Below are 26,259 nucleotides of genomic sequence, written 5' to 3'. Positions count from 1 at the left end.
TTACAAAAACTAAAATAACGCAATAGCCAAAATAGACGGACTAATAGTGCAATTTGCTCTAATTGTTAGTATTTTTTAATGACAAATATGCATATAAGTGACATATGTCATTTTTTTAGAGGCAAAATAATAAATTTGCTCAACTCGGTGAGTTAATCTGAACAAATTCAGCGATCATTTTTCATCAAAATAACTAACGATATTATCAATTGGACCAAATTGACACAAAATTTAAAATTAAAATTGATCTAATTAAAAATATAAAGATAAAAAATAATATTTATTTATTTATTTAAAATGTGAACAAATTTATTTATAAATAAATAAATAAATATTTGGTACACTACTTGTAGCGATCTTAATTTTTCTTAAGTCATTATTTATTATTATTATTACTTTATTTTTTTTGGCTTTATTAATTTCTTGGGTACATGAGAATTTAATGTGATATTTAATTAATTTAATATGATATTTAATTATATATGATTAATTTGAATATTTATATATATATATATATATATTTATATGTATTTTTATATATTTAAAAAGGTGTTATGTATATATTGATCTTATATAGGATATTTATATATGCTATATTTATGTAATAAAATATAATATAATAGTTATTAGGTTATCAGCATAAGAGGCAAAGAAAAGAAAGAAAAAAAAAACACAAAAGAAAACAAATAAGGGAGGCTATGCCTGTGTGAACAAAAAAAGGGAGGCCGTGCCTGTGTGAACAAAAAAAAAAAAAAAAAAAAAAAGAAAACAAAAAAGAGAGGGCGGGAGAGAAAGTCGAGAGAGAAAGAGAGTCAGGGGGAGTTCCGAGAAAGAGGAGAGAAAACAAGAAAGGGTTAGAGTTTTATTTTGGTGATTTCATTAATTCTCTAAGTATTTTTTGATCTTTAAAAAAATAATTGTGAGTGCAAAACCCACTTTTCTTGACTTATATTTATTTTGTTATTTTTATTTATTTAATGTTGGTTTGACATTGAACTGGCATGTAGATGATGGATCGATTCAACTATTTTGGTTAGTTGTATATGCAAGGTTTAGGGTTTTTATATGTATTTATTTTATGGTTGTAATCATACTCATGGATATACAAAACTAAAATAGATTAGGAATCCATAGACAAATTCCGAATACTCCACCATGCCTCCATGAATTGTTGTTTTATTTGAGTGCTGGTGACAAAGAGTGTATAAAAAGGATTATGAGATTTATTTGAATGTCTTAGGCTCGGCATTGTTATGTTTGTTCTCATAAATAGATGAGGGGTTGTGTATATATATATTGTTGCCTCGTTTTCAGGAGTAGATAAGTGCTTTGATTTACATGCGTACGTATATGCTAACCGTTCGGGGGGTGTGGGTCAAACTCGGGACGATATCCCCATGCAAGTTTGGTTTTGGAGCGGTGTTAGGTATATGGGAGACACATGGGATATATGTGTAGGCCGGAAGTGATGGAGTTAAGGTACAAAGAATTGCATATGAACTTATTCGTATAGTTTGAATTGCTTTGATTTGTACATCTCGAAAAATAGTAAACGACCTCAATAAATTGTGAAATTTGGGCAGAGGCATGTATACGTAATTCTAGACAACTTTTGTATTTTAAATTTTTACTAAAAAGATCGATTAGAACTTGTAATCGGATGATCTTGGTTACTGTAGTTTTTATTCATTTTAGCAATGCAGATTTTAGATGTTGTTTTTACCCATGAAACGAGCTCATATTTTTTTTTTTTATTGATTTAGGGTAAAATGAAGTAAAGCATTATTCTGAACATTTTTCATGTTTTGAACTTTTTCGAAAAAAATCATCTTAGGGCAGTTTCTTTTCATTTTCAGCTTCAGATTTTTCGTCAAATTCTGTCTAGGTTCTTCTATCAAGTTTTTCTCTCAACCTGTTCAGTTTATACTAAATTTGTTAGTGTTTCCTTTTAGAAAATTTGATTCTGTACAACTTTTGTTCTTTGAGTTTTGGTCAATTCGAATGATTTAAGTATGAAGCGGTGTATTTTTGTATTTCTTCAGTAATTTACTTATGATTAAATTATACTAACTTTATTTTTTGCAGAATGGTGGTCTTACTAGATTTTTTATGCAGGGCTGACCCACCATATTTATTTTTTATTTTCATTATTTTTTTTATATACTCAATTTACATTTAGTTGTGCACGAGCAAGAAACTAAATGTCACCGTATCTCAGGAAACTACCCTTCCTCTCGGTGCGGGTGGAACTACTTGTCTTGTCCTGTAACAAGAATTAAATGTATTTTTGTTTGTATGGTGGACACGTGGGTGTCACATCTTGTACTCATATCAGGATACTTGTATACTTACCCATTTTGTCTCTTGGCATCTCGTAACAAGAATTAAATGTGCTTTTATTAATGTTTTCCTACACATATATATACATACACAAATCTATGTGTGCGTGTTTGTAAAATTAATTAGTTCAAATTTGGTTAGGTCACAATAGCTTCAAGTCCTCTTGACATGGCAACTCGACATCATGTATGGTCCTTGTCATCGATACAAGATGCCTTTCTTACTCAGGTACCCACTAAGAGCTAATCATATATATCACATTACTTTCAGCTTTATTTTAGAATAGCATGCAAAACTTGTCTTACAATTAACCAAGGAATGAATATTGTGGACCTAAATTCCATTGCTTAAATCTAGACAAAATGTGCTACATAGTAAAAACCATGACATGACGAAGTTTGTGATTTTTAAATTTTTTTTTTTATAATAATTTTCTTGTGAAGCTTCAACAAGACATCTCTCAATCATTTATTACCGCATGGGCTCTTTCTGATTCCCTCAAAATCTTGCTTGAAAGTAATTAGTTGATTGTCATTTTTCACAATTACCTTTGATTTACATTCTTGAGTTTAAGGGATCCTGATATTCATAATGGGCATGGTTTTGATTGTTGTTGATTGGTGCCTTTGGTTGTTATTGATTTTTTAAGCTATTGTTTGATATTGTCTAAAGACTTACAGTTGTTACTTATATATAATTTGTTGTAGTGTGGTGAACCAATTAAGTGATTAAATCACGTGGCTTGCTTATCTACTAGAGAAATGCATATCACTTTCAGTTGTGATCATCTTCACTCTGACACTTTGTACTAATTTATTTTTTAAATAGTATTTATTAATTGTAAGTATATAATTACTTAAGTAGTTAAATCTTGATTTATAGGTGGGGGATATAGTTGTTCTAAAAAGTATCATTAGGCCAATAGAAACAGTTGCAATCGGAGTACTTAAAAGCACAAACCCATCTAAAGAAGTAGAAGGGGAAGAACTAGGACCTGACTATTGGAAGGTACATTTTCAAGTGCCAGTCAAACCTAATGAGAGCCTGATTCGATCATATAGACTTGTCAAAACAATTGGACAAGCTATTGGAGCTCATGTTACTTGGCCTGCTCCATTTGTGGTATATTTCTTTCGTAAATACTAATTTCATTAACAAATTTATATTAACTTAATATAGTTTTTTATATGTTTATCTTTTGGATGCAGATTTCGCAAGTTATGGATGCAAGCCGAGAATATTTATACAAGTGAGGTTAAGAATTTGGGAACTGAATTTGTTTTGATAATGTCTCTCTAGAAGATGGATATCATTATGGCTTTTTAGAACTTATGGTTGGAATAATTTTCTTTTAATTTTTTTTTTTGCTTTAACATTGTTAGTGTGGTAGAATATTTTATAATTTTGATTATGATTTTTATTGCAATATAAATAAATTTATACTTTTAGAGAAAAAAATGATTGTGGTTTGAATTTTTTGTTTGTTTGTTTTTGATGTGATGATCCTATGGTGGTAATATTTGTTTATTATTATGAAAATATTACAAGATGAATGGATGTCAAATAAATATAGGATGTTGCAATTAATATTTAATTGCTTATAAAATCGATTCAATTTTTATAGGTATTTACGCATGCTTAGTTGTGGCTTTTAAAAGTGTTAATGAAAAAAGCATATAAGTGGCATTTTGTAATAGTGGTAGTAGCTTTGCAAAGTGTCATTAGAATAAGCTCCAATGGCACTTATATCCATTTAATGGCACAAATGAGTTGGATTTAGTGACATTTATGAAGTTGTTAAAAATATCAATTGTAACATAACAAGCGCCATTAAAAATCCATGTAGTGGCATTTTTAAGATTGTACGTCTTTTTTAATGGCACTTGATAGCGTCACGAATAGTATCTACCGTGACATTAAAGTGTCACTGAAAGTCTTTAACCCTGGTGCTGTAATGGTACTTATAAGTGTCACTGAAGTGCCACTAAGTCTTTTTTTAATGGCGCTTGATAGTGTCACAAATAGTGTCTATCACGACATCAAAGTGTCATTGAAAGTTTTTAGTCATGATGGTGCATTGGCATTTACAAGTGTCACTAAGGTGCCACTAGTATCTACCGTGGCATAGGTATAAATGACACTTGTTTAAAATGCCACAAGATTAAAAACTGTCATTAGAAGAATAGTTTTGTGGTACTTTCAAATGTCACTAAACTAAAAAAATGCTGTAGTGCTTCTGCAAAAAAAATAGGGCACGACCGGATTTGTTTGGACCCGATCGGGCCTTATTGTGGGCCGGTCGGGCTCCAAAGTTTGGTAAACATAGCACTTTGGTTGAAACAGAGAGAGTGAGGGTGAAACAGAACAGTTTCCCAGGAGGCTGATAGAGCAGTTTCTGAGGGCTGTCTCTGTCGGCGCACGCGCGATCCTTATTCATTCTCTATATATCATTGTTGTAATAAATTAGATAGTTATTCATTTATTATTCATTCGGATTTGTAATAAGTAGTTGATTTGGACATTTGGACGTTTGGACGCTCCTGCGCGAGGACAAATATGTAATAATTCATGTATGTCTTCAAATCCCATTTCTTTCTCCCCTTTATTTATTCGCTTACCATGGTTGTATAGCATCACATTTTCCTTAGCACTTTCCATGACTCGCATCCATTCGCTTTGCATGCATAAGGGTTCGACTTATCATACTAATCAATGTCAATTTCAAATTCCTTACTTGAATACGTGCTTTATCGCATGCGTTAAATTGACTCAAATGCCATGCCAGTAGCCGAGCCTATTAATTGCATGTTGTATGCGTTGCATTAGTCATGTTGCATTGTCTAGGATCATGCATTTTTTCTTCTAACTATTTTCTTTCTTTTGGCTCGCCTTGAATATTTGGGTAAGCATTTTTGCTTTAGCATATTACATGCGTGCCATTGTTGATATGTCAAGCATAACTACCATGAGGCTACGTGCTTATTTGAAATAACTCTTTGAATGCCTGTGGATGAAGGCAATTTTGCCCAAGTTAGGACGACTTTGATAATCGCATTTCTTTGAGTTATGTATTTCAAAAACTCTTTCAACAAATTGCATCGAAATCGAAGCGTTCTAAATTAGGCAACGTGGTCTATATTTGTTTGACTTCACGTAGTGATGATAGCATAAATAATCAAAACATGAGCATATAATGTTAATAAAAATCACATCATGATTAGTAGAGGCCGATCTTTGATCGGGTGAGTGGGGTGCTCAATTCATGACCTTCCCTTTTCATACCTAAGTTCCCGAGCCAAGACACTTTGGTTATGACGAACAAGTGGCCTTTGGAACGAGTCATGAGTTTCCTAAGTTTCTTATAAATATTTAGGTCGCGATTGTGTAATTTGGCAATGCAGTCTATTTTTCGCTTCTCCGACGATAAATGGGTTTTTCTAAAGATTTGCTGGAGTTGGACTCATTTGTGTTTATCTGTTTCACATTGCACTCGTGAAACCACAATCAGAACTACGGAAGTCCGAACTATAGGGCTATCGTATCCGAGGAGGCTAAACCCCTCCGAGGAGCAACGAAAAGCAAGCTACAACTAGTATGAAGGTTTTATAAGGAATTTTGAAAAAGTTATTTCAAATATTATGCACATGGGGCGGCGAGCGAAAGACTTATATCTCAAAAAATTTCTCTATTGTTAATAGAAGTTAAAATTGAGATCCTGATGAAATTGATGAGAGAGTCGCATGTATCCGATCATAAGATTGAATGTAGGTTACTTTTCATAATAATTAATGTAAAATCACTAATATTGGTGATGCATATTAAAAATAACATTAAAAAAAATTCATCAACCCAACTATTCTTTAGGCAATCCCACACAATCTTACCTACAATCCTACCATTTGAATGGCAATTTTAATAAGAAAAAAATATTATACTTAAATGATTTTTTTATTTTATTTTATTATCACCTAGCTTAAAGTCATGAGTCCTAGTTGTATTTATTAACAACAATACTATATTCCTTAATTTATCACTTCTAAATAATATTTAATGATGTGTCATTGAGGTTAGACGCTACACGATGAAATGTTTGAAAAACAAAAATTTGACACTTGTCAGACACATCATTAGAGGTAATTTTTAGGAATGATAAATTAGGTATTTCAAACATTTTTCATTTACAATTATATAACTCACTATTGAAAAGGAAAAATGTATGTGAAATATAATTATATTTCATTCATATTTTACTTATCTTTTTTAAATTTTTGCCAAAATTCATACTTCAAACACAGTATAAGGTTGTATTTGGTTAATGAATTTAGGAAAAGAAGGGTTCTCCAAAGGGTCAGACATCTCTGTAGTTCGAGATCAGATTGGAGCATGCCCATGGGGGCCCACCACGGATTCTGTCTCGATGATCCGAACCGTTCAATGTATAAAAATCATCGAGTAATTTATCTTTGCAAAAAATCACGTTGATCAAATATCGATAGCTACTTGGTCAGGTAAGATTTCTGTCAACGGTAAATATAATTTTCAAAATAAATTGTTGACAAAAATATTATCCAATCAAATAACTATCGATATCCAATCAACGTGCTTTTTTACAGAGATAAAGTACTTGACAAGTTTTACATATTGAATGGTTCGGATTATAGAAACAAGACCCATGGTCGGCCTCACGGGCCCAACAGCACGGTCTAGTCCACAAAGTGGACTGGAGACAAGCCTGACTCCTTTCCAAACTCTCAAAGGCTTTGGCCTGTTTTGGCAACTTGGCTAAAAGTAATTTCTTTTGGCTTTTTTTTGTCACATCACGTCTCTATTTTTTTTATACGTTCTTTTCAAAAAAAATATAAAAAATTAACTTTTAACCTACTTCCTCAAGGCCAGGTAGTAATGTTAGTACTGATACAATATAAAAGAGTACAACAAAGTAGTCTACTTTTTCATATTCCACTAGATACATAATGATAATATCAATCCTTTGATTTTCTGTATAATAGAATGTTTATGTAAATGTGTAAATATGTAAATACAAAATTTTTGTATTTTTCTGACCTGTAGTGTAACAAAAAATGAAAATCAATAAATTTTTTTGGTAATTAAAAATAAATTTATTTGGACAAAAAAATATTTTTTCTTTTGGAAGTTGAAAATTGCTTTTTGAATCAACATCATACCCAATGCCATTATACTATACCACTTCTACTGCCACGTTACTATTGTCATCTTGTTACTAGATAGATGTCTCCGCCACGGCCACCGCCGCCACATTACTAATACCACTACTAATACAACCAATAGCATATCAGTTTTATATTCGCAATCACTTTATATATATGTATATATTTGATTATTTATGAGTACCAAAACGATTTTCATTCAAATAAATAGAATGTTAGAAAGAATGTACAAATCCTTCTCTCTTGACAATGAGAACAATACTCCTACAAAAACCAAAAATAATCTTCCACCAAAAAATAACAACAGTAATGACAATGAAAGGTCTGGTTGGTTAGGGATCGTCAAGGCTTGGTCGAAGCGAAAAAATATTTTATATAATAAATATGTGACTGAGATAATATGATGTATCTTTTCATTTATTAATTAATAAATGATTAAAATGGAAGTCAAAAAGTTACTTTTTGCTCAGTTCAAGATGATGAGTATTTGGCTATATTAAACCTTGGTCCAATTTGTTATCAATTAATTAGTGGAATAATGATATCACATATTTAGGCCACGTGACGTACCCGTTACACAAATTATTTTCTATAGCAACTAAAGCTAGCCAAGTTGGGTTTGCGGATGGGATGGGATGGGCCTTGCAGATGGGTCCGGTGGGGCTTTAGCTCTTTAGCTATTGAAAGTAATGCAAAGATGGGTGGCCCAACCATTTCTGGTACAAAGCAAAATCGTCCATACCGGACAGTGTGTGGGTGCTGTGAGACCACCCATACTAATATATTGATTGAAATAAATATTTATAAAGTTTTACATTATAATTCTTTAAATGTAAAATTTTAAGTTTAATTTCTTTTTGGGAAATGTGAAATTATAAATAAGCTTTTGTAATCAAGTCAAATTCCTAACTACTTTCTTATACAATAATAAAAATTACCTGAATTGTTAATTGAAATATTATTCTGACAACATTAAAAACTGTTAATTGACTTGATAATTTATTAATAAAATAGGTTATTTGTTATGCAATTAAAAAATTGAAGGGGTGGGATGTAATTTTCAAAATTTCAGAAGCAATTCATATGTTAAACAAATCTCAAGAGTTATATTTATAATTTATTTATTTATTTTTGAATTAGCTTTTGTAATCAAGCTTCTATTTCTCATTTGTGGAGTTATGAAATTTATCATTTTTTGGGGGATAAATTACAAATATACTCTCAAAGGTTTGTTTAAAATACAGATTATCTCCTGTGATTCTGGAAATTACATCCCACCCTTTCAAGTTTCTAATTGCATAACAAATAATTCCTTTAATTAATAATTATCAAGCAAATTAACAATTTTTAATGATGACAGAAATATAATTTTAATTAGCAATTCAAGTAGCTTTATTGTCATGTAAGAGAGTAATTATAAATTTTATTTTATTTTTATTATTAATTATGTTAAATAAAAATTTCTGATAAGAGATATTGGTAATTTCCAAAATCACAAGAAGTAATCCGTATTTTAAGCAAATCTTAGAATGTGTATTTGTATTTTACCCTTATTTTTTCCTAACGTGTTTGTGATTATGAATTAAGAGTTAATCCTAAGAGCTTGTTTCTTTGAAAGAAAGAGAGATCAAAATTATTCACCAAAAAAAAAAAAGAGAAAAAAAAAAGATCATAAAAACATATGTACGGTATTTTTTTTGGAAGCAGGTGAGTTTTTTTTTTTTTTGGGGGGGTGGAAAATGGTTGATAAATTCATATATATATATATATATATATATTTTCTTGTAATAGTGAAAGAATGATATGAATTTAATTAATTTACTGAAAGAGTATAATCCCTAAAAAAGAATAGTAAAAAATGATACATATGGCCAACCCATTTGCTTCGGACATGAAATTTAGTTTAATTGATAAAAAAATAAAATAAAACAGATTATATTTTAAGTATATATATAGAAAATAAAAATATGAAGCTTTGTATGATTGGGGCCTTATGCAGTAACTTTAAGTTTAGTTTAGAAGCCTTATGATTGGGCTAGGCTGGGTTCATGGGCCTCTTGGCCTTTGATTATATTAATTATCTGAATAAGACTTAATTTTCAAAAAAAAGAAAAAAAAAAAAAACCACCTGAAGAAATCTATACTATTATGTGAAAGCTTAATTTGGCGTGGATGTCACAAAATTCGAATTTTAAAGATACCTTCAACAATAATTTTGTAACTGTTCCAATATTTGTTTGGTTGTGTTTTTGATGTACTGTTTCTGAAAATTAAGCATGTTCCTAAGACTATACTAGGGCCTATCTCAATTTTGTGGATCAGCTTGGCAAGCTTTAATATTAGGCCCAATCAAGCATAACAACATCATTGATAAATGATAATGATCCCAATGTAAGGTGAAGGTGAAGTTAAGCCTATAATCGGCACAACACTCCATCAAAATGCCAAGCGAAAAACAAGATTGTCAGGTCAAAAGTAATTAATAATATGAGAGAAATAATAATAGAACCAAAATTGGCAAATATAAAAGATTACTGATCATAACATACAAAGATTAAGTTCGGATCAACTACTGCATTGATTTAATTATTTTATTAAAAGATTACTGATCATAATAAAAAATTTATATTTCTTTTCTTCTCCCTCTAAATCACCCAATCTAAACTGACTGGTATGAAGGTTTTGTAAGAAATTTTGAAAACTTATTTCAAATATTATGCACATGGGGCAGCGAGCAAAACAATAATTATATCTCAAAAAATTTCTCTATTGTTAATAAAAGTTAAAATTGAGATCCTAACGACATTGATGAGAGAGTCGCATGTATCCAACAATAAGATTGAATGTAAGTTACTTTCCATAATAATTAATGAAAAATCACTAATATTGGTGATTCATATTAAAAATAACATTAAAAAAATTCATCAACCCAACTATTCTTCAGGCAATCCCACACAATCTTACCTACAATCCTACCATTTGAATGGCAATTTTAATAAGAAAAAATATTATACATAAATGAATTTTTTATTTTATTTTATAATCACTAAGAATAAAGTCATGAGTCCTAAATGACTCCTAATGATGTGACATTGAGGTTAAACTTCACACGATGAAATACTTGACAAATCAAAATTTGATACTTGTCAAACACATTATTAGAAGCAATTTTTAAGAGTGATAAATTAGGTGTTTCAAGCGTTTTTCATTTATAACTATAAAACTTACTATTGAAAAGGAAAAATATGTGTGAAATATAATTATATTTCATTCATAATTTTTTCTAAATCATTACCTAAATTCATACTTCAAACACAATATAAGGTTGCGTTTGGTTAATAGATTTATGAAGGAAAAGGGTTTTCCAAACTCTCAAAGGCTTTATGAGGAGATGTTATTAGTTGGTCTTGTATGTGGTGCCTCAATAGTGTTGTGATTTGTGGAGGTAGTGGGGATTAAAAATTTGTATTAGATGATTGAGGAATATCTGGGGGCATGGTCAATTGTGATTACTGTGAGACATAACCACGTGATGCCCTGAAATCAACCAATAATTTTTTCTTTATGAGACTGGGTTTGGGACAAATGATCTCAAGCCCACGTCTTAATGTTAGTACTGGTGCAACATAAAATCATACTTATTTTGAGAAGTAGGTTAAAAGCTGATTTTAATTTTTTTTTAAAAGTACAAAAACATAGAGTGGTGATGTGACTTAAAAAAGTTAAAAAGCTGATTTTTAACCCAATTGCCATACTTTTTCATATTCTAATCAGTCCTTTAATTTTCTGTAAAATAGAATGTTTATGCAAGAATGTAAATCTATACATATATAGAATTTTTGTATTTTCTGACTTGTAGTGTAAGAAAAAATGAAAATTAATAATATAGCGACCTCGGTCTTTTCCCATTTGATTATTGTATCCGGACTCAGGTTCCATAGATTCTGTCATTGTATAATTGTTGTTGTTGTCCTTTATTTTCTCATTTGGAATTATAGGATGTGTTGGGCAGGTTTGTTTCAGGTTGGTTGGGTTTAGAAACCAAGTGTTGCTGTCCAGGATTTTAGTTCTTCGCTCGAGCGAGAAGTTGGTCGCTCGAGCGAGGGATGGCGTCCAGTATTGACCTGTAGCTCTGCATTCTTGGCTCGAGCGAGATTTTCTTCGCTCGAGCGAGTTAGTTTGTTCTTCGCTCGAGCGATGGTTCCTTCGCTCGAGCGTGAGTCTGATTACAGACCTGAGGATTTGAGTTCTTCGCTCGATCGAGTTTTCTTTCGCTCGAGCGAGCTTTTGGGTTGTTGGCTCGAGCAAGGTTTCCTTGGCTCGAGCGTAGATTTTCTGTGTCTAGTCGCTCGAGCGACAAAGGCTTCGCTCGAGCGAGCCTGTCCAGTTTATATACACAGCAGCGGGTTTTGATCAGTCCTTTTCATCTTCTTTTTGATTCCAAACCCTAGGTCTGACTTCTCTCTCTCCCTACTCACCTTCTCTCTTAGATTTGATCCACTTAGGGAGTGTTTCTACCCTAGATCCTTCATTAAAAAGATAGAGTGAGTCGAGGGCTTCCATTTAATCTGAACATTTGGCGATTTGGAGCACTTTGGTATTTGGGCATTCATCTCTGTCTTCACCATTTGGGTAGTTTTCTTTGAGGTAGGGATTTCCTACTCCATTTTATAGGTTTTGTTCTAAGTTTTGGCATTTTGATATGTTGGGGATACTTTGGTAAATTCTGGGAAAAACCCTAGTTGTATTATTAAATTAATTTGTATAATTAATTCGTGGAGTTGGAAAAAGATGGTTTAATTCATGGAATTGGGGAATTCATTGATTGAATGGCGTAGTTGGATAATTTGAATTATTTGTCTATTGAGTTGTTGACATAGTTATTTTCAGTTTAGAAATAACTGTTTTGGGCTATCGGTGGAGGATAGTCGTGATTGTTGTAGACATTGCATGTGGATTAGGAATAACTGAAACTAATCACATTGGTTAAGTCATTAATTTTGACTATTGCATTGATACAGAAAATACGTGTATTGATTGAGCATTGCATTTGCATACATTGTTTTGTGTGGGAGAAGATAGGGGATGTACTCCACGGTTTAGGGGAAGATAGGGGATGGACCTCTAAACCGGATTTTTATTTGGGAGGAGATAGGGGATGGACTCCATTAGCATCACTTTTATGTGTGCTTATTTATATAGAAGTGTTTTATTGATACAGCACTAAAATGTGTATCAATCTGGAAGTATGAAGTGTTTTGAATTGAGCTTGAGTCTCATTTGTTTGTTGATATTGGAAGAATGTGAATATGATTTATATAATTCACTGTTGTAAGTTCGGCCAGGTTCTGAGCCATGTTGATTAAGTTGGAAAGTAAAATGTATCTTAGACAATAGTGTCATGAGGCTGTAAAATGAAGTAATTGATTATCTTGGTTAACCATCTGTTGAATGCTATTGCTTTATTCATTGCTTATATGTGGTTTAGAATATTTCTACTGGGCTGTGGTTCACCCTTTATGGGAACATCATTTTCAGGTTCAGGTGATAAACTACCTCCAAGGACTTAGCTTGGGAGGGTTTGGCTTCTGGTTTGAAGAAGACTACCTTTAGTTAATTGTCTCTATTTATTAGTACATGTAAACATTCAAGCCTAGGGCTTTTCTTGTATTGAGTTAGAACTCATATTTTTGTATCCAAGTGTTGGCTTGGAAAGATGTAAGCCTGTAAGGCATTTTATTCAATGTTACATGTAGTGCTTTATTTAGTAATACTCTGATGAATGAATTAATAAATTGTCTTCTTTAAATAATGCATGTCAATGATATATATATAATGGGTTAATTTTGAGGGTGTTACAACTTGGTATCAGAGCGTACCGGGTTTGAATACTTTGGGTACGTGGGACGTGATTAGCATCACATTGGGTTCGTCTCGTTTGATAGAGACTTAGTGTAATGTTATATGCTTATGTGATAACATGTTTATGTGATTATGTGGGTATGGAATGTAGTTTCTAGGATGTTGATTGGACCCTTGAGTTTCTAGTAGTCTTGTTGGAAAGGCACTTGATCACTGCTGCTTCCAACCGGAACTGTAGTAACGCATTGGGACTATCATTATCCGGGAATGAAATTCGTAGGTGCTTATCTGATTATGTGCTTACGTGGAATGTATTATTGTTGTCCATTGCATTAGGACGCGAGTGTTTAGCTTCGGCACATTTATTAATGTGCTAATGTCTCTGTTTCCTTTATTAGGATGTCAGGACGAGGACGAGGACGAGGACGCGGTAGGCGTGGTAGGCCGGGTAGGCAGGAGGTGCCTGTGCCAGAGGAGATTCCGGCAGTTCAGGAGGGAATTGGCCAGGCTAATGTGGCCGAGCCAGTAGGCCAGCAGGCTATGGGCGCTTTAGCTCGAGAGATAGCAGGAGCATTCAGGGAGTCAGTAGGCATTCTCAGAGCTGAGAATCAAGCTCAGGTTGTTGCTGCTGATGCAGGACCTTCCTTTCTGAAGAGGGAGTTCTTCCGGTCTAATCCGGATGAATTTGTGGGTGATCCTAGAGAGCCGCTTAAGGCAGATGAATGGCTCGAACAGACAACGAAGACGTTTGAGATGCTTGGCATCGAAGACGAGGGGTTGAAAGTGACCTTGGCATCTTTCCAGTTGAAGGGGGATGCAGGTCAGTGGTGGAAGTTTACTAAGGGGTGTATAAGAGGTACGTGGGAGGCTTTTGTGAATGCTTTCCAGGAGAAGTTCTTATCTCCAGCAGTCAGGGAGAAGCTGCGAGACCAGTTTTGTCAGCTTAAGCAGGCGAGTTCTTCAGTGGCCGAATTTGAGGCTGCATTCACTAGTTTGTCCAGGTTTGCACCTGAGTTGGTGGCGTCTGAGGAACGCCGTTGTATTGAGTTTGAGAAGAAGTTGAGGCGTGGCCTCAAGCTGAGAGTTGGGGGAACTATGATTCGGGATTATGGGCGTATGGTTGATGCTGCAGCCCAGATGGAAATCATGATGCAGGAGGAGGAGGAAGGGCAGAAGGGCTCCAAGAGGAGTTAGGATGGTCAGAATGATGGTAGGAGACAGAAGGGTTTTAATTCCTAGCAGTCTCAGGGTAGCTTTTCTAGATCGACTTTTCCTGTATCGAGTGCTAGTTCGGGGAAAGGCAGTCAGGGAGACATTACCTGTTTCAAGTGTGGCCAGTTGGGCCACAAGTCTCCAGTTTGTCCTCAGAGGGGAGGAGTTCAGAGAGCAGCATCTTCTTCGGCTCGATCTCAGAGCCAGAGTCAGGGTAGAGGTCAGCCACTCTCGTGTTATCAGTGTGGTCAGCCAGGGCATATGAAGAGGTATTGCCCGCAGTTGGGTGGCACATCTGGTGCATCTGGTTTGAGGCCGATTCAGGGTCAGCAGCCAGCTCAGTCGGGTCAGGCCTCGAGGGCCAATCAGGGAGGGGCTTCATCGTCTCAGTCGGTGCAGCAATCTTATGCTCCTAGGGTTGAGCAAGTTGATCAGAGGTCGTCTGGGCGCGTGTATGCTGTAACCGCGCAGGATCTTGTGCCAGCACCATCAGTTGTGAGAGGTACCTTCTTGTTTTCCAACTCGGTTGCTAATGTTTTGATTGATACGGGTGCATCTCATTCCTTTGTGTCTGCTGCATTTGCATCTGTTTTGGAGTTGGAGTTAGCACAGCTAGCATCTCCTATTTGTGTAGTGTCACCTCTTGGGGGTGAATTGATTTTGAAACAAGGCGTTAGGGGTTGTGATATAGAGGTTGATTATCATAGAATCCCATTTTCCTTTGTAGTTATGCCTTTGAGGGGTTTCGATGTTATTTTGGGTATGGACTGGTTATCGTCATACCGGGCAGTTATTGATTGCTACCGCCAGAGGGTCACTTGTTGTACTGTGAGCGGAGAGTATTTTCATTTTCTGGGGGACCGGGTTGGTGATGTGTTGCCACCGGGGTATGTTCCAAGAGGACGGAGTGAGCTTAGTGGTCTACTTGCTAACCTTTCGATTAGTGAGGATGAGGAAACACAGATTGTGTTGCCAATGGTGGTTTGTGAGTACTTGGACGTCTTTCCCGAGGATCTTGTTGGTTTGCCACCGCATAGGGAGATTGAGTTCTCCATTGACCTAGTGCCCGGCACGGCGCCGATTTCGATGGCACCTTATCGTTTTGCCCCAGCTGAGTTAGTTGAGTTGAAGATCCAACTCCAGGAGTTGCTAGATAAGGGCTTTATACGTCCTAGTGTTTCGCCGTGGGGAGCACCAGCCCTCTTTGTTAAAAAGAAAGGAGGCGCTTTGAGACTTTGTATAGATTACCGGAAATTGAATCGGGCTACGGTTAAGAATAAGTACCCTATGCCTCGTATAGATGATCTGTTTGACCAGTTAAAGGGTTCCCGTTGTTTCCCTAAGATATACTTGAGATCGGGTTACCACCAGTTGAGGGTCAGGGAAGAGGATATTTCGAAGACGGCATTCCGTACGCGGTATGGCCACTATGAGTTTCTGGTGATGCCATTTGGGCTCACCAATGCACCGGCAGTTTTTATGGATTTGATGAACCGGATCTTTCGGAAATTCTTGGATCAGTTTGTAGTCGTTTTTGTGGATGATATCCTTATCTATTCGCCTTCTGAGGAGGAGCACGAGGAACACTTGAGAGTGGTGCTTGAGTTACTTAGAGCCCATAGGCTGTATGCCAAGTTTGGGAAGTGTGAGTTCTGGCTGAGAGAAGTCAAATTCTTAGGCCATGTGGTATCCGGTGATGGAGTGTCTGTTGATACATCCAAGGTAGAGGCAGTGCAGGATTGGGCACAACCTAATAGTGTATTTGAGATCCGCAGTTTTCTGGGATTAGCTGGGTATTACCGTCGGTTTGTGAAAGATTTCTCTAGGTTAGCATCACCGTTGACTAGACTGACTCGGAAGGGAGTCAAATTTGTATGGAGTGAGACTTGTGAAAAATCGTTTCAGGAGTTGAAAGTTAGACTGATTACCGCTCCAGTATTGATTATTCCAGAGAGAGGGTTGGGTTATACAGTCTATTGTGACGCCTCACGAGAGGGTCTGGGTTGTGTGCTAATGCAAGAGGGGAAAGTAGTTGCCTATGGCTCACGTCAGTTGAAAATTCACGAGCAGAATTATCCTACACATGATCTAGAGTTAGCAGCTGTGATATTTGCCTTGAAGATTTGGAGGCATTATCTTTATGGTGAGAGGTTCGAGGTGTTCTCGGATCATAAGAGTTTGAAGTATTTGTTTACACAGAAAGACTTGAACTTGAGGCAGAGGAGGTGGATGGAATTTATAGAGGATTATGACTTTGAGTTGCATTATCATCCGGGAAAGGCTAATGTGGTGGCCGATGCCCTTAGCAGGAAACCTGTTGGTGACATAGCTAGTATAGCCATCCGAGAATGGGAGATGTTGGGTGCACTTGGGGAGTTTGATTTACTTCTGGATGAATCCGTTGAGGCTGCGGCCTTATTTTCTATTATTGCACAGCCTTCACTTGTGACTCGAGTGTTACAGGCTCAGAGAGGTGACTTTGAGGTAGAATCTCTCCGTGAGAAGATTTCCGGTAGGAAGGTTGAGAAGGGTTTGACGGTGTATTCCGACCTGAGTGTGAGATACCGAGACCGTCTGTTTGTACCGGAGTCTTGCCGAGAGGAGGTACTCCGAGAGTTTCATCATTCACGCCTTGCGGTGCATCCGGGAGGCACTAAGATGTATCGGGATTTGGGTCGCCAGTTTTGGTGGCAGGGTATGAAGAGAGATGTGGCAGCTTTCGTATCTAAGTGCCTTACTTGCCAGCAAGTGAAGGCTGAGCATCAGAGGCCAGCGGGTTTGTTGCAACCCTTGCCTATTGCCGAGTGGAAGTGGGAGCATGTCACTATGGACTTCGTTGTAGGTCTTCCGAGGACTCAGCGGGGTAGTGATGCTATTTGGGTGGTTGTAGACCGGTTGACTAAGTCGGCGCACTTTATTCCTATGCGCGTGAGAGATACGGTAGATCATCTTGCCGACTTGTATATGCGGGACATAGTGAGATTGCACGGGGTCCCAGTGACGATCGCCTCAGATAGAGATCCTCGTTTTACTGCCAGGTTGTGGCAGAGTTTGCAGAGTGCCTTAGGCACTAAGTTGACCTTTAGCACGGCTTATCATCCTCAGACTGACGGACAGTCCGAGCGTACTATTCAGATACTTGAGGATATGCTTCGGGGTTGTGTTCTAGACTTTAGTGGGTCGTGGGAGAGGCACTTGCCGTTGGTGGAGTTTGCCTACAACAACAGTTTCCAGTCTAGTATCGGTATGGCACCTTTTGAGGCCTTGTATGGCCGACCGTGTAGATCTCCTGTATGTTGGGCCGAGGTGGGTGATGCACCTCTGTTGGGTCCAGAGTTGGTGAGGGAAACGACGGAGAAAGTTGAGCTTATCCGTAAGAGGCTTGTTACAGCACAGAGTCGTCAGAAATCGTATGCCGACCGTAGGAGGAGACCTTTGGTGTTTGAGGCGGGTGATCATGTCTTTCTGAAGATATCACCTAGACGGGGTTTGATGAGGTTTGGGAAGAGTGGGAAGTTGTCCCCTCGGTTCATTGGTCCGTTTGAGATCCTTGAGAGGATTGGCGAGGCTGCTTATCGTTTAGCTTTGCCGCCGCAGTTGTCCGGAGTACATGACGTGTTTCATGTGAGTATGCTTCGGAAGTATGAGCCGGATCCATCACATGTGTTGGATTGGACCGATTTAGTGGTTGATGAGGATGTTTCGTATGAGGAGAGACCGGTTCGGGTCTTGGATAGGCGGGATCAAGTTTTGCGAGGCAAGACCATCCCTTTGGTAAAAGTTTTGTGGAAACATCATGGAGTGGAGGAAGCCACTTGGGAGCGTGAATTGGAAGTCCGCGAAAAATACCCGGGCATGTTTATTGATTTGTAATCTTGTATTTAGATTTTGTAATATTGTTGAACTTAAGAGCTTTATAAATGTCTTAAGTTGTAAAACACTGGGTATGTTTTGGTCAATGGTTATATTTTGAAATTGAATTCGATATGGGAATTGCTAACATTGGAAGGAATAATGCACAATAGTAATGCAGGTTGTGATATATGTTGTTTTTATATATATATTGTGAGATGCCTCTTGATAAAGAGATGAAGTGATCAGTATTGGGTCAAGTTGTTTATTATTGTTTTATAATATCTTTGGGAATTGAGAAAAAACCTGTTTTCAAAAAAATTTATGCTTAATTTCGGGGACGAAATTCTTTGAAGGGGGGGAGGTTATAGCGACCCCGGTCTTTTCCCATTTGATTATTGTATCCGGACTCAGGTTCCATAGATTCTGTCATTGTATAATTGTTGTTGTTGTCCTTTATTTTCTCATTTGGAATTATAGGATGTGTTGGGCAGGTTTGTTTCAGGTTGGTTGGGTTTAGAAACCAAGTGTTGCTGTCCAGGATTTTAGTTCTTCGCTCGAGCGAGAAGTTGGTCTCTCGAGCGAGGGATGGCGTCCAGTATTGACCTGTAGCTCTGCATTCTTGGCTCGAGCGAGATTTTCTTCGCTCGAGCGAGTTAGTTTGTTCTTCGCTCGAGCGATGGTTCCTTCGCTCGAGCGTGAGTCTGATTACAGACCTGAGGATTTGAGTTCTTCGCTCGATCGAGTTTTCTTTCGCTCGAGCGAGCTTTTGGGTTGTTGGCTCGAGCAAGGTTTCCTTGGCTCGAGCGTAGATTTTCTGTGTCTAGTCGCTCGAGCGACAAAGGCTTCGCTCGAGCGAGCCTGTCCAGTTTATATACACAGCAGCGGGTTTTGATCAGTCCTTTTCATCTTCTTTTTGATTCCAAACCCTAGGTCCGACTTCTCTCTCTCCCTACTCACCTTCTCTCTTAGATTTGATCCACTTAGGGAGTGTTTCTACCCTAGATCCTTCATTAAAAAGATAGAGTGAGTCGAGGGCTTCCATTTAATCTGAACATTTGGCGATTTGGAGCACTTTGGTATTTGGGCATTCATCTCTGTCTTCACCATTTGGGTAGTTTTCTTTGAGGTAGGGATTTCCTACTCCATTTTATAGGTTTTGTTCTAAGTTTTGGCATTTTGATATGTTGGGGATACTTTGGTAAATTCTGGGAAAAACCCTAGTTGTATTATTAAATTAATTTGTATAATTAATTCGTGGAGTTGGAAAAAGATGGTTTAATTCATGGAATTGGGGAATTCATTGATTGAATGGCATAGTTGGATAATTTGAATTATTTGTCTATTGAGTTGTTGACATAGTTATTTTCAGTTTAGAAATAACTGTTTTGGGCTATCGGTGGAGGATAGTCGTGATTGTTGTAGACATTGCATGTGGATTAGGAATAACTGAAACTAATCACATTGGTTAAGTCATTAATTTTGACTATTGCATTGATATAGAAAATACGTGTATTGATTGAGCATTGCATTTGCATACATTGTTTTGTGTGGGAGAAGATAGGGGATGTACTCCACGGTTTAGGGGAAGATAGGGGATGGACCTCTAAACCGGATTTTTATTTGGGAGGAGATAGGGGATGGACTCCATTAGCATCACTTTTATGTGTGCTTATTTATATAGAAGTGTTTTATTGATACAGCACTAAAATGTGTATCAATCTGGAAGTATGAAGTGTTTTGAATTGAGCTTGAGTCTCATTTGTTTGTTGATATTGGAAGAATGTGAATATGATTTATATAATTCACTGTTGTAAGTTCGGCCAGGTTCTGAGCCATGTTGATTAAGTTGGAAAGTAAAATGTATCTTAGACAATAGTGTCATGAGGCTGTAAAATGAAGTAATTGATTATCTTGGTTAACCATCTGTTGAATGCTATTGCTTTATTCATTGCTTATATGTGGTTTAGAATATTTCTACTGGGCTGTGGCTCACCCTTTATGGGAACATCATTTTCAGGTTCAGGTGATAAACTACCTCCAAGGACTTAGCTTGGGAGGGTTTGGCTTCTGGTTTGAAGAAGACTACCTTTAGTTAATTGTCTCTATTTATTAGTACATGTAAACATTCAAGCCTAGGGCTTTTCTTGTATTAGTTAGAACTCATATTTTTGTATCCAAGTGTTGGCTTGGAAAGATGTAAGCCTGTAAGGCATTTTATTCAATGTTACATGTAATGCTTTATTTAGTAATACTCTGATGAATGAATTAATAAATTGTCTTCTTTAAATAATGCATGTCAATGATATATATATAATGGGTTAATTTTGAGGGCGTTACAAATAAAAAAACAAATTTTGGTGATCAACTAAAAATAAATTTATTTGGACATAAAATATTTTATCTTTTGAAAGATGAAAAATGCTTTTTGAACTAAAGTCATACCTAATGCCATTACATTACCACCTCTATGGCCACCTCACTATTGTCATTTTGTCACCAGGCAGATGTTGTCGCCACCGCCGCTGCCACATTACTAATACCACTACTAATTCGACCAATAACATATTAGTTTTATATTCCCAATCATTTTCTAAAAATATATTTTATTTTATTATTTTTGGGCACCAAAACGATTTTCATTCAAATAAATAGAATGTTAAATGGAATATGGAATGTACAAATCCTTCTCCCTGACAATGAGAACAATAGTCTAAAAAAAACAAAAATAATGTTCCACCAAAAAATAACAACAATAATGACAACGAAAGGTGGTTGGTTAGGGATCATTAAGGCCTGGTTGAAACAAAAAAAATATTTTATGTAATAAATATGTGATTGAGATGATGTGATATATATTCTTATTTATTAATTGATATATGATTAAAATTAAACTTGAAAAGTTATTTTTTGCTCAGTCTGAAATGCTGAGTATTCGGTCATATCAAATCTTAGTCTAATTTGTTATCAATTAATAAAGAAAATAATGATACCACGTTATTTAGACCACGCCGTTACACAAATTACTTGGCAGATTCTATTTGCACCCAAATAATAATTTAGTACACTTAATTAAAATTTTGAAGTTTTAATTCCTATTATATCTTAATGTAAATTTACTAATAACCCTAAAATAAATTATTATTATTTTTATCACTCAAACCACTTAATTTGCTAATAACAGCTAATATCCTGGCTTGCAATTGGGGTGTTGGGTTTATAAACGAGATGCTGAAGTAAGACCCTTTTACAATATACTAGATTAATTATCCATCAGGACATTACCAATAAACTAAAAAGCATGATGAATGAAATGGAAAAGTACTTTGGAAAAGTTATGTGACCATAAAATTTCCAAAATGTGGAAAGCAAAATCTTGTAAAGAAATTATAAAGGCGACTTATGGTGCGCGGTTCACAAATCGAAGACTGTTTGGTTTGTTTCAAAACAACATGTACAAAATTGAGGGTTTCCAAAATGGGGCCGCTAAAGTAAATAATGGTTTTGCAAGAAAAGCATAAAATAAAATGTGTGCTTCGTTGTTAGAAATAAACTTAAAATCATTTGAGATGTTTTGGCCATGCGCAATGTGGGCTGACATAGCAAAATACAAAAGAGTCAAACTAATCTAAGTAGAGGTGTCAAAAAGTATGGGTTAGGGTTGTGACAAATGACATGATTCTGTTGGACTTAACTAGCGATATGGCTTTCCATACAAATAAACAATTTTTTGTTTTTCAATAGGTATCTAAAATACATTAACGCAGTGTTTAGTTGGGAGATTTGAGAAATTATTTGAAAAAAAAAAAGAGAAATGTAATCCTATTCATTGTGTTTGTTCCCATTTTTTAAACTCATTTTTTTTTTTTTTTGTGAAAATTTTAGAGTTTTTGTTTGGTTATTTTGTACAAAGTTTTTTGAAAATAAACATGGGAGTATTTTTTGATGTGACATTTTTTTTTAAATTGTCTCTCTCCTTAATTTGGAGGAAACTTAAATTTGTAACAATGCATTTTTTTGAAAACCAAACAAAGATCCTTTTTCAAAATAGAGTTTTCAAATCAATTTTTGAAAAAATAATTCAAAAAAAATGGAACCGAATATGATAATTTATGTTTGGTTATAATAAAAAAATGTATGGAAAAAGAAAGGGAGTGAGAAATAAATTAAGAAATAGAAGGACCTTCTAGAACATCAATCCCTTTTATATTTGTGAGAAAAGAATCGGGAAAACTAAAAGGAAAAATTTATCGGGGAGAGAGAGAGTCATTATTTATGGCTTCTTGCAGGAGATCATTCACGAGTAGCTTCAAAAAACCATCACCGACAAGTTTTGAAGATCTAACTCTGGTAGCAAACTCTAATTTGCACCATCATTCAGCAAACTGTTCCAATCAGGGATCATTATTTGCTTCAATTGGTAATCTTTAACCAATGAACTCAATTGAAGATTCATTGCTTGGAATTTTTGATCAGGTATTTGTGCTCCTCTTTCATTTTCTCTTACCTTTTCATCAAACTTAGATCTATATTGATTTCTATGGATTTGTTTATTTATGTTCAAGTTGTTTTGCAATTTTGCTTCGAAGTGAAATTCCAGATCTAACTCTAGTAGCAATCTCTGATTCACAGCATCATTCAGCAAACCCTTCCAATCAGGGACCATCATTTGCTTCAACTGGTAATCTTTAATCAATGAACTCGATTGAAGATTCATTGCCTAGAATTTTCGATCAGGTATTTGTGCCCCTCTTTCATTTTCTCTTACCTTCTCATCAAACTCATATCTATATTGATTTCCATGGATTTGTTTATTTATGTTCAAGCTGCTTTGTAATTTTGCTTCGAAGTGAGATTGCAGATCTAACTCTGGTAGCAATCTATGATTCGTAGCATCATTCAACAAACCCTTCCAATCGTGGATCATCATTTGCTTCAATTAGTAATCTTTAATCACTGATCTCGATTGATAATTCATTGCCCGAAAATTTTGATCAAGTATTTATGCTCCTTTTTTGTTTTCTCTTATCTTTTCATCAAACTCAGATCTGTAAATTAACCCTTTCATTCTTGTGAAATGTTTGATTGAATGTTTATTTGAAACGTGAGCTTTGGATGGTCTGTTGCATTAGATTAAATTAGTTTTGGGTAATATGAATATAGATCATCGCAGATGAATTTGTAGAACAGTAAAAGTGGTGTATGATGGAAACAGTCCTATATTTGGTACATGTTAACTTGAAGCAAAGTATTTGTTTCAGTATTATTTAAATTAAAAGGGGTAGACTTTATTGCACTTTAAATTAGTCGATTGGGAAAACAGGTTTGAAGCATTGTACCCAAATGGGTTGTCATTTGAGTGTTGCCTAGTCTATGAACTTTTTGATGTATCATTTCAATTCTGGACTAGGAACTTTTTAATGCGTCATTGCAACATGGAAACATTATTAACAAGTGGATGTGATATTTTTTTTTTAAAATAAAAAAATTGTAGATACATGATTGAAAGGAATGGGAAAAGTATAGAAAGTGGGTAGCCACTTGTGTAGCTATGTATGCTTCATATGCTGTCAGCCTTGTCACAATTCTTCATTGTCGTGATCATATAAAGAAGTCAATTTCAGAACAAGAAGATTATGAAAGATATGTCCTAATTAAACGACTAATGACTTTGGAAAATGCACATTGTCGTAGCCAGTTACGCATGAGCAAAGATGCGATTGCCACACTAGTTAGCATGCTTAAAAGAACTCAGTTTCTTAGAGACAATCCTCAAAGTAAAGTAGAAGAACAAGTTGCAAAATTCCTTCATATAATTGGCAATAATTTGAGGAACCATACAATCAAGTTCTTTTACAGACAATCAAGTGAAGCTGTTAGTTGACATTTTCATCAAGTTCTTAAAGGCATTATATCATTGGAAGATATCTTTTTAAAGCAAACCTGATGGATTCAAGTGCCCTCTAGAGATTAAAAACAATCCCAAGTATTGGCCTTATTTTAAGGTAGTTACATGAATGCAATTAGGGTATAATATTATATGTTTGGATACAAATAATGAACTTTTTACAGGATTGTGTTGGTGCGATGGACGATACACATTTTCGTGTAAGAGTGTCGAACAAGGATGCACAAAGATACTGAGGACGGAAATGCTATCCCACTCAAAATGCTTTGGCTCATGTTCTTTTGATTTAAAGTTTACATATATCCTTCCGGGATGAGAAGGATCTGCTTCAGACTCAAGAATATTAGATAATGCATTAACAAGAGAAATGGATAAATTGATTGTTCCTCAAGGTGATCACTGAACGTGCATATATGCTAATGAATATAAATCTTTTTTTTTTCTTTTTTTTTTTTGTTTTCTTTCAAACTAACATCATTTAATTACATGTTGGTCCTAGGGAAATATTACTTAGTAGATGTAGGATTTCAACTAAAAACTGGGTTCCTTGCTCCATATAGAAGTACTCATTACCATTTGAAGGAGTACAGTGTTCATCAACCAGAAAATTCTCAAGAGCTTTTCAACCTTCGTTATGCATCTTTGCGAAATGCAATTGAAAGAGCCTTTGGTGTCTTAAAGAAAAGGTTTCCAATTTTAGGAAGTGAGACAGAGCCATATTATGGTGACACTCAAGTAGATATTGTTTTGGCCTGTTGTATTTTGCATAACTACCAAATGGGTATTGATCCCAATGAAGGTCTTATTGAGAACGTTGATACAGAGCTTAGAAAAGCACAAGTGCAAGCTAACGTGGCTAGATCAAGTTTAGCTGAAGAATGTAGAGAAGGAGAATTGTTAAGGAAACGAATAGCTACTGACATGTGGAGGGATTATGATATAAATCTTCAGTGACAATCAAATTATAATATAGATCCTGGAAAATAGAGAGGGGCTAGAAGTGTTATTTGATGTTCTTGTTCTTGTGATGTACCCATTATGTACTCGTTTGCTTTACATCAATATAATCTTTTTCTTTTGAATGTTATCTTGGAATGAATTATATTTTAATTTGTTTTTGTATTATGCGAAACATTGCATTTGTTTTGGTGAAAATTTGCTACTAGCTATGCTCTTCTTCCAATATGTTTTATGGCATTTTTGAGTGTAGGTGGAGGTGACCAAGAATGCTCGGTAGAAATTGACAAGAAACATTTGAAATGGAATAATCAAATAGATGTTGTTCTTATCGACTCACTCTTGGACCAAATGCTCAGAGGGAAAAAAATTGATGGTAGTTTTACATCATCTGCTTATAGAGCTGCAAACGATGCGGTGAGTGCCAAGTTTAGCGTACATTGTGATTCCAGTCATGTAAGGAATGCAATGGCTAAAGATATGTTAACAACTGATAGAGGATTTGGATATAATCATTCAACACAACCGATTGAAGCTACATATGGTGTATGGGCAGCTTACCTCAAGGTATAACTAATTGCAAGATTGATGAAGTTCTGTACTAGAAAATTAAAATATTTATTCATCATTATTTAATATAATATTATATATGCTATTCTCTATAGGCAAAGCCTAAAGCTTCTCGTACATTGTGATTCCAGTCATGTAAGGAATGCAATGGCTAAAGATATGTTAACAACTGATAGTGGATTTGGATGTAATCATTCAACACAACTAATTGAAGCTACAACAGATGTATGGGCAGCTTACCTCAAGGTATAACTAATTGCAAGATTGATGAAGTTCTGTACTAGAAAATTAAAATATTTATTCATCATCATTTAATATATGCTATTCTCTATAGGCAAAGCCTAAAGCTTCTCATTTTCGACATTCTTC

General features: G+C 35.4%; 1 protein-coding gene and 1 long non-coding RNA gene across 2 annotated transcripts; both read left to right on the top strand.

Moving 5' to 3' along the window:
• Positions 1–22,694: 22,694 nt before the first annotated feature.
• On the top strand, positions 22,695–23,344 carry LOC145803243 (uncharacterized). Its single transcript, XR_014345368.1, has 3 exons — positions 22,695–22,931; positions 23,088–23,192; positions 23,317–23,344. It is a non-coding gene; the product is annotated as an uncharacterized LOC145803243 (long non-coding RNA).
• Positions 23,345–24,730: 1,386 nt separating this feature from the next.
• Positions 24,731–25,317, top strand: LOC145802614 (uncharacterized). Its single transcript, XM_082895372.1, has 2 exons — positions 24,731–24,755; positions 24,863–25,317. Exons 1-2 carry the CDS (start codon positions 24,731–24,733, stop codon positions 25,315–25,317), a joined length of 480 nt encoding a protein of 159 aa, XP_082751498.1.
• The last annotated feature ends 942 nt before the right edge of the window (positions 25,318–26,259 follow it).

This window comes from Camellia sinensis, chromosome 11, assembly GCF_055761805.1.
Source record: "Camellia sinensis isolate YWXY chromosome 11, ASM5576180v1, whole genome shotgun sequence".
Lineage (NCBI taxonomy): Eukaryota > Viridiplantae > Streptophyta > Magnoliopsida > Ericales > Theaceae > Camellia > Camellia sinensis.
The sequence above is the reverse complement of the archived record's forward strand: the minus strand, read 5'-3'. Positions and strand labels throughout refer to the sequence as shown.